Source organism: Chelonoidis abingdonii, chromosome 11 (genome assembly GCF_003597395.2).
Source record: "Chelonoidis abingdonii isolate Lonesome George chromosome 11, CheloAbing_2.0, whole genome shotgun sequence".
In the NCBI taxonomy this organism is placed as follows: domain Eukaryota; kingdom Metazoa; phylum Chordata; order Testudines; family Testudinidae; genus Chelonoidis; species Chelonoidis abingdonii.
This window is the reverse complement of record NC_133779.1, coordinates 2006605-2016368: the sequence shown is the minus strand read 5'-3', so window position 1 is coordinate 2016368 and position 9764 is coordinate 2006605. Positions and strand designations below refer to the sequence as shown.

The following is a 9764-nucleotide window of genomic DNA, read 5'->3' as shown; positions in this document are numbered from 1 at the left end:
AAATGTTTTTCAAATTAGCTTTTTTCAGAATGAAAAAGATCCAGAAAAATTTGGCAGAGATTAAAAAAGAAAAAAACTTTTCTTTTCTTTTTTTCAAAATGAACAATGAAAAAGAAATGGCATTTCTAAGACTAACGTGATACCCAGCATTTTACAAATGAGGTGTCACTAGCTTCAGCTGTCCCTCGTTAATGCTGCCTTGCAGTCACCAAACCAAAGCGCCTGTGCTAAAAAGAAATGCCTCATGTTTGTGTTCCTTGTACCCTGGAGAGAGCAGAGGGGAGTAATGGGATGTGTGTTGTGAGCAGCTCTGTTGGGGTCTCTGTTCTCAACCTTTGCAGTCAGGCACCGTTAGCTACGTACGCTCTGCCAGTTCTGAAGGCTCCCTCAAAGGCGGATGCAGCTCTGGCCTAGCCCACTCCAAAGTGCCACCCACCTCTGTAGGCAGGTAAGTTTGGGGAATTAATGGTGAAGGCTAGAGACTTGAGTTCAGTTCCCTCCTCCACTGCTGCACGTGTGACCTTGGACAAGTATTTCTGCCCTCAGATCCCCAGCTGTGAAATGGGGCACATCAGGCCACCTTAGAACTGGGAAAAACTGGTTTTCGTTGAAACTTTTTTTTTCAGTGGAAAAATTGAGATTTGAATTGTGCCAAATTTTCTGTGAACTTGTTGAATTTGTGGAATGATCTCAGTTCGGGAAAATAAACCCCTCCTCCCCCAGATGAAGCTACCACGACTTGCTAAACATGAGGCTTCTGTTGCTGGCCTTGGGCTGACAGTCTACAGTAGCGTTGGGGCTCACGGCCAGGCCTTGGCTTTTGAGACCACCTTGCCCAAGTCCGGGGAGGTTGTAATGGGCCTCCGGAGGGGATTTATTCTCCAGCTCAGGATCTGCAAAGCCATAGTCAGCGTGGGAGGTGACAGGGCTCCTGGCGCAGGTCTTGTGAAGCGCTGAGATTGGGCTACGCGGCTGCTCCAGGTCCCGCTGCTTGGCTTGCCTCTTCATCTTGTAGCGGTGGTTCTGGAACCAGATCTTCACCTGGTTGGGGGTCAGGTGGGTGACCTTGGCCAGATGCTCCCGCTCAGGAGCAGTCAGGTATTTCTGGAGCTCAAACCTCTTCTCCAGCTCGTAAACCTGAGCCTGAGAGAAAAGCACCCTCCTCTTCCGCCTGGACGTGTTCTGCAGGAAGAGGGTAGATTTGGCCACCTCCCCGATATATCCCAGGCAACCAGTGCTGGGCATGTTAAATCCAGACGGTCCCATGTACCTAGAGACTGGGAAAGGAACGAGAAAGTTGGGGTCACTTTGGTGCCGATCCTGTCAATGGGCCCCTGCTCCCAGGCAGATCCCCCGTGAAGTCGACACCCTCCCTATAGGACTGGATGGGGCAATGTGTGTCATCAAGTCTGCTCTCCTGCGTTCCATCCATGTGGATCTGGAGCTAGGATTGGGCCCTTGGTTTTAAATGTTCATGTAAAAACAGCTGGTGGCAACATCACTGTCAAATATTAATCAGAATTATTTAGCACAGTAATTAACCACTGCCAGTAGCTAAGGAGTAAGGACAGTGAGAAGCATCCTGCAGTTGGTTTCAGTCAGGCCTTAATTTGTGCCAGGGATGAGCTCCAGCACCTCTAAGCTCAGCAGTTCATCACGCTGGCACCTCTGGGCTTGGTGTGTCAATTACGAAAGTAAAAAAGTGGCTTGAGCACCCTGGCACCTCTTTCATTAGAAATTAAGCGCTGATTTCAGTGGAGGTTTCTGCTTAAAAATCCACCGCCCAAGCGGTACTTGGCAATTGCATAAGGTAAGGCGTTTTATCCCAAGATCTCAGAGCACTTTACAAAGGTGACTTGGTGCCATCAGCCCCATTTTACAGAAGGGGAAACTGAGGCAAGGAGTGGCAAGTAGAGGATAAGTAGCATTCACTCATGAAGTGAAACTAGCTGACATGGTTACTTTCAATCCTGGGATTTTTAAAGTTGAAAAGAACTGCTGGTATCACTAGTCTAAACATTCTGAATTTTTAAAAAAAAAAAGCTTTGATGGTAACATTTAAAATATTAGGGTTTTAAGTTTACTTATTTTTTAATAATTAGTTTAAATCTGTGGAATAGAAAGGATTTTAGAGCACTCAGAAAAACCGGCCATTGAACAGCAAAGCTAGTTTGAACCTTAAACTGTAGGAGGGTCACTGTAACAACTTTGGTATCATTAGGGTTTTATTTTAAAGCAAAACGTGCCCACCATGCAAATAGAGTCAATGTTATGCTGGCGTATGTAACTGGGAGAGGTGACTGGAAACGTAATGACAGGGCTGCATTTGGGGGAAGTAAGGAAATACACAAGCAAAGGTGCTGAGTGATTATTTGACACAGTTCGTTCTCTTGGAGATGACAGTGGATTCATGCTAGATTCCCAGGTCAGAAGAGGCTACTGCAATCATCCAGTCTGACTTCCTGTTTTACATGGGCCAGAGATAAATAATAAATAAATCCTGCAAATAATTCCTGTTTGAACGGAGCCTATCTCAGAGAGAAACAGGCTTTTATGCTCTCCATCCAGTTTCCTCGGCCCACCACCAAAAGGAATGCTCTGAACTGCTGGCAATTATTTTCAGGTAGCCAATTCAATTCCCTTTTTGAATGTTCTAGATCTGACAAACAGATCTTAAGTATCGGTTTTAAATATAGAGCCATGATGGGTTTCTATTGGGAGGGGGGGAATGAGTAACTGATTGTTCTTAGGTAATCAGCAATAGGTATTAGCTATTAGGTAAACTCTGAGTTGCTTAGCCAGCGTCAAGGAGATTGGGGGCAGATTCCCAGCCCCATTGCACCATTGACTGGGATTTACACCCGCTGAGGATCTGACAGTCGCCCTTATTGGTTTCCTGGGTGTGAAATACATCTTTGTTCTGTTGATCTCTTTGAAGTTTGCTCCAGAGTCACACGGCTATTAAGGAGATCGGAATCTGACCCAAAGATTCATTTCTCAGCTTGAATCAGCAAGAGACACACGCAAACACATATGCCAAAATATCTCACCAGTGCCCTAGGAAATCTGCACCACTCAGCTAGGGAATAACTTGGTCAATTTCCTCTTTAGAACAGCAGCTAGATTATAAACCACGGGAGAAATTAACCTTGATACGTGCCTTTTAAGCAACAGGATTTTAAAAGCATGAGAATCCAAACTGTGCATCAGCTGATCTTAAATTGTGGCTTCTTTTCTGAAGGGAACACATAATTCTATGGCATGAGTTATACATGATCACAAAGATCCCTTCTGGCCTTGGAATCTATGAATTATATAAACTATATCACTATATAATGATATTTAGCAGAGTAGCATGTGATCTGAATCAGTTTCCTGGGGATCAGATAAATGGGGAAACATTCGGACAGCAAAATTTCAAAATATTCTAGCTGGGTGGAGTACAAGCTCTTTGCTGCTGCTGCTTTCTTTATTTCTCAACATCAGTTTCCATTAGAGTTTAATATGATCACTGAATATCAATTTAATAATTTACAGGTTGTATTAATTGTGTTTTGATATTTGATTGCTACATATTCCTGGGGGTTTGCTTTATATGTATATGTTAACATGCCACTTTAATAATTAATAATTATTGTACAGAGTCATAGATTCCAAGGGCAGAATGAACCACTGTGATCTAGTCTGATCTCAGGCCAGAGAACTTCCCCCAAATGATTCCCAGAGCGGATCTTTTAGACAAACATCCCATTTTGATTTAAAAATTGTCAGTGATGGAGAATCTGCCATGACCCTTGGTCAGTTGTTCCAATGGTTAATTACTCTTCTCGTTAAAATTAATATAATGCTTTTCATCAGTAGATTTCTGCTAATTAAAATGCTATTATTTTAGCTAGTTTTCCTCTTGAAAGAGGACTTGTTAAAATCTTTTGTCTTCAAATAACCAAGTGAGATCTTCAGTTTTATAATGTAATGTTAATGTGCATATTAATTTCCATTAATATTTTTCAGAAACTCGGTAACATCATTAAACGTTCCTATAAATTATACACAAATCACGATCAAAGTGGATTGAATTGGAGAAATCTCACTTAACAGCTGATTGTTTGGAGTCTTCTTTTTAAAAAACTACTGGGATCAAGTTATTTGCAATCTAACCATTAGAGAAGGGTCTTTGGAATTTTAGATACAATCCTGCAAACTATCCAGTATCCAACATAACACTTACTGCTCAGTAAATCTATTAACACCAGTGTCCAGTCCTCCAACAGCTGTAAATCAAAGTCAAGACAGCTGTGTTGATTTACGCTAGCCGAGGATCTTGGCCAAGAAGCTTGATTCTCTGCTCATACTGGCGTAAATCATGAGGCACTCTATTTAAATCTTTGGTATAAATGAGCGGCTTATTGGCTTCAGTGTGGCAACTCCTGTTAGTAGCTAGCCTGACCATATAGGGCTGAAGTTTGTTTATTGGGGTAGCAGCACAGCTGTGGTGTTCTTAAAAATTGGAGGGCCAAATCCTGACACCCCTACTCAGGGCAAAACTCCCATTGACCTGAAGGGGCATTTAGCTAAATGTAGTCAATCCGGGTCCTTTATTTCTTCATTCTTATTTTCACATGCTGCTTGAGGATTTATAGTTAGGTGTATTTGAGATCTCTCTGTCTCTTTAGCTGTCTCTCTATCCATCCCCATACATACTCCATCTGTCCTAATGCACACACACTATCTCATCTACCTATTCCCAAATACCTTATCGATCTATCAATCTCATCTGAATTATAAAATCAATGTGCGTTTTTCAGAGGCAAGTGAATCAAAAGTCCTATTCTTTGTTTTAAACCAGAGGCGTTTACCTTGCCTTCTAGATCAAGCAAAATCAATGCTACAATGGGGCTATTGATTTAAATTGCATGGTATGGCCTCATAACAAAGGTTCAGTGCGGATTAAGGCTAACAAATAAGACAGTTCTGAGCTCCGGAACCAAATTGTGTTCACCTCAACTCTGGGGAAGGTGAGCTGATATTGAGCTGGTATTTCTAATGGGCCACAGGTTGTAGCATCTATCATCTGTGTTTCTTTCACTTACTTGGTGGGTATGGTCCGTCCTGCATCTGCCCGTACCAATCTCCATTGGTGACCCCATTGCGGTAATTGTCCTGGTGGTAGGCTGGTAGGTCAGCAGGGCCTGGGAACGTCCCAGCACAGTAACCTCGCATGGAGCTTTGAGATACGCAGTGAGTGACGGAGAAGCCAGAAGAACCCAGTGCAGGCTGAAGACAAGGCTGGTGAGCGACCTGCATGAACTGCCCGAACCCTTCCATGCATGAGGTTTCCATGGCTAAAAAAACCTCTTCAGCTCCTCTGTGGAACTTGGCTTGGTAACTGAGTTAAACTGGCTGGTCCGCAGAGCTCATGTGAAACCTGCCGGTCCTGAGACCTCAGAGGTGACTTTTTCTTTCTTGGTTTTTTTTTGCTTTGGTGACTGTCATAAACCCCAGACTTTTGCTGGAGGTTTCAGGGTAAACCTAGCTTCTCACCTTTCATCTTGTGCACACACCTTATCAGGGCTTATGGGCAGCAGACGCCACAAGGAGAGGAGGGGAAGGGAGGAGGAGCCTTCCTCTTCAGAGCTTCAGACAATAGGGGTGAATATGCCACGAGCCTAAGTTAATTGCAACTCTGATCCGTTTAAAACTATGTGCAAGGCAGGGGGTGGGGTAGTGATGAAAAGCAAGGCTCAAGGTAAGAGGAATCGGAGAAATCCTCATTTAGGATCCTGGCGCCAGATCCTCAGCCAGTATAAATTGTTATAACTCCATGGAAGTGAAGTGAGTGGCGCTGGGGATCTGGCTCACTGATTGCAATGGAGGGACCCCAGTTTGCACCAGCTGTGGATCTGGCCCCATTAGGGTGACTAGATGTCCTGATTTTTATAGGGACAGGCCTGATATTCGAGGCTTTTTCTTATACAGGCGCCTTTCAACCCTCACTCCCTGTCCCGATTTCTTCACACTTGCTGTCTGGTCACTCTAAGCCCCGTTGATGTAGGCCTGCTGGGGATCTGGCCCCACTGACGGAAAACGTGAGAAGGGGAAGATCATGTGATCAATGCTTTCCCTCTTTGATGAGAAGTAGGGGCATGGAGATCACTCGTTCAGCACAGAGGCATTTGTCATTGCATTTGTCTCCTTGAAAATGCTGCACCTTCGGGCTGGTCTACGCTGAAAACTTGCGTCAGCCTAGCTATGTTGCTCAGGGGTGTGGAAAACCCATGAGAGTGGGAACTATGCCAGCCTAACTCCCGGGAGCTAGCGCAGTTCTTCTGTCGACCTAGCTACTGCCTCTCTGGGAGGTGGATTAACGTCCCTCACTGTAGCGAGGGTCTGCACTGAAGCGCTGCAGTAGCGCAGCTGTAGTGGTTTAATTGTAAACAAGGCCTTAGATGGGTTTTGTGATTTTTTTTTTTCAGTGTAAGGTAAAAATAGTTAAAAAAAAAAGGACTAAAGGTTTGCTGAGTTTCCACAGGAAGGGAAGACTTTAATTGTCCACAACTCAGGACTGAATCGGTCTTGTACACTCTGTGCATAAGAGAGCTTGTGGGTGTGAATCTGTTTTGTGATGTGTGTGCGTGAGAGAGGCAGTGTGTGAATCTGTTTTGTAGTGCATGCAATGGTAAAGTGTGAGTCTGTGTGTCTAAATCTATTTTGTAGGGTTTATGTACCTATGGAGTGTGTGTGTTTGTGTGTGAATTGTACCAGAAGCCTCATGCAAAATGAGGGTCAATTAATAACATGTGAAAATAAACACTCTTTGGAACGTCAGGGAGTAAATGATTGAAGTGAGAACACTTTTTCCCTGGATGTGGGTGAAACACCCCGTGATCGTCCTTTGACATACTCCATAAAAAGTGGCTGTGAACGATAACAAATGATTGACTAGGTGACTTGTTTGGTAACATCATCCCTTGGGTTGCACCCCGCTCTGGAATGATGTCATTGCATAGGAAGACGATCCTAAATTCTTGTTTGATCTCATCAGAGTGGTCTGTAAGGGGCAGCTCCCCCTCCCCAATGGGGTTTGTATTTTTAAGAATATGCAAATGGCAGGATTAATTAGTAGTTATAGACCTTTCATTTGCTAAAGAGCCTGTGTTGGATGGGTGTTCAGGTTATCAGGGCTCAGATGATGCAACTGATCACAACCGTTTATGCACTGTTGTTGCTAGGACAAAAACTCTGCTTGTGTATTTAGGCCCTGGCTCAGGACAGCACTTTAGCACTTGCTTAAAGTCAAGCTTTGGCTTAATGAGGATGCTAATTGGATTCACATACTACTTTTGTCACTAGATTTCGCAACTTTTTGGTTTGCCTAGCAAGAAAATATGTGTCAAACAAAGTGACGAGTGACAAATCTAGCGACTTTCACTGCCAATCCCAGTGACATTCAGAGAAAAGTCACCAATATGTATTGTCACAAAATCATTCACAAGCAGCTCTTCTTACTCTTTTCTTTTGCACACCAAGTCAATGTCATTACATCTCAATTGAGCACGGCCTCGGAAGGAATCACATTCCAGGGCTTCTCGGTTTGAGATCACTGTAATCTGCTGGCGAGGAAAAGAAGTTTGTGGAGGCTAATTAAATACTTTGCTAAAACCAGGTGCACTTTGGAGAGAGCAGCATATGAGCCAGCTTGTTTTTAGCCAAATGTTCTTTCTCGCCCCTCCATAGTAGGCAGCACAGCCTGTGATGGAGGGAAAGCCGGCTAATGAAGTGGGCAAGGTGGGGGAGGCAGGTTAGCCAGCGAGGAGAGCCGCACAGATGGGGTGGGATGAGACAGGGCCATGTGCCCCAGTGTGGCAGGGGGCACCATGCCTCCTGGGAGGAAGCCCTTACTACAGGATCAAAGGTGGAGCCAACTTGATTTTCGGCACCCCCTTATTCCTTCTCCTGGCTTGGCCTGGCCTTAGCTGCCCAGCTGTTTTCAGAAATCAAACCCTGGAAGCGGGGGAAAGGGGTCCAGCTAGCAGATTTTTGCTTTTAAATCTACTTTCTTGGCTCCTTGCAATGCCGAACTCAGGTCAGCAATTGTCCTCTTCCTCAGGCTCTGGACCCTCGCTTTCACTAACCTGTTGGCTCAAATCCAGGCCGGCAATCTTGCTCATTGTAAGTATTTGTATGAGCTTTTGAGTTACCAGATATCTAGAGAGGTGGCAAATTGGATACGGGAATTGTTCTTTGCTTTCTGAGATTTCATGAGGTTGGCTTTAAATCATGAGATTATTTAAAAAATAGTAATAAATATTGAGCTCTATTTCATCTTCTGGTGTCTCCCCTTTTTGCTACCACAAGAGCTAGAAACTTTTATTATTCTTGTTAGTCACGATTGCAGATTCTCCTGACTCCAGAAGGTGGGGCTTTCCACAGAACACCAGCTATCAGGAGCCTCATGACCACTAGGAGGGGGTAGAATCTCTGGGTTGTTTTATGGTCACCGTTCCAGGTCATTGCAGAAGATGAGGCTATTGCATTCTGGGGCTTGCCATCCTCCTAATCGATTCAGCAACCAAGGGCATCCCATAGTGCAAACAGGGTCCAGTGAAAATTCCCACCAGAGCCATACTTTCAAAGCTGTTCCGCAGCCAGCGGGCTGCTTGATCTCATGATGCCATGCATAAATGTTGCTCTTATTTAGCCTAGGACATGGCTGAGTCAGATTCCCCCAAGCCCCCTCTCTGCCTGGAGTTGAGCTAATCTTGTGACACCAGGGGCTCGGACGCCACCCGTCTTCTGTTCTGCGTCTGCTTGGTCGGTGATATTCGCACAGCCTGCTCAAAGACTAATGAGGAGGCATCCGTGGGCTTTGGGAAGGAAACCCATCCCCCTCCCCACCGATCCTGGTGCCGGGACTGTAATGCCCCTCTCCAGGAGGAACCCTGCTCCGGATGTAGGGCTGTAGCCCCAGCTTCTTTGCAGCACTGGGGCCATGGGGTTCCCTGTCCACCTTGCTAAAGGCTTCTGTAGGGTGAGGGCTTGCTTGACTGGTTCCACCAGCCTCGTCCCCAAATCTTGCTTCATGCTACTGCCACCAGATTGCAGCCCCTGGCAACGGGGGTTCTCTGTGGCAGAGAGGAAGGGTGGCCTAATGGTTTGGGTGATCACCTGGGACTAGGGGCGAATGCCCTTCTCTGCCACAGCCTCCCTGTGTGACTGTGGGTAAGTTTCTCAGCCCAGATCCTCAAAAGTATTTAAGTGCCTGACTCCCATGGGCTATATAAGTACCCTCTGACAGGAATGGCATTGGCGCTAGTGTCTGTTAAGCTGTATCTGCCCATAGAGCATTTGTATAGCACCCAAAAGCATGCTGGGAGCTCAAACTTGGTCCCTGCCCCAGACAACCTACAATGAAATTGAAGATGCGACACAGAGAGAAGCCTCATCTTGTGGTTAAGGTACTGGGCTGGGACTCTGGTGACTGAAGTTCAATCAGAGGCTCTGCTATGAACTTGGCATGCCTGAGTGGAGACTAATGTCAGTTGTTGGGTTTAGCAGACAGGTGGTGGTGGTGGTCTGTGATAAGAAGGTCAGACCAGCTGATCTGGCAGTTCCTTCCGGCCTTGTGACAAAGGTGGCTTTAAGCTACATTTCCATCTGCGTCAAGTATCAGAGGGGTAGCCGTGTTAGTCTGGATCTGTAAAAGCAGCAGAGAATCCTGTGGCACCTTATAGACTAACAGACGTTTTGGAGCGTGAGCTTTCGTG

General features: G+C 45.4%; 1 protein-coding gene across 1 annotated transcript; it reads right to left on the bottom strand.

Moving 5' to 3' along the window:
- Window positions 1-621: 621 nt before the first annotated feature.
- Window positions 622-6064, bottom strand: LOC116833894 (thyroid transcription factor 1-like). Its single transcript, XM_032795675.2, has 2 exons — window positions 5091-6064; window positions 622-1277 (listed from the first exon to the last, which is right to left on the bottom strand). The coding sequence occupies exons 1-2, from the start codon at window positions 5338-5340 to the stop codon at window positions 730-732; spliced, it is 798 nt and encodes a 265-aa protein (XP_032651566.1). The 5' UTR covers window positions 5341-6064; the 3' UTR covers window positions 622-729.
- Between the last annotated feature and the right edge of the window lie 3700 nt (window positions 6065-9764).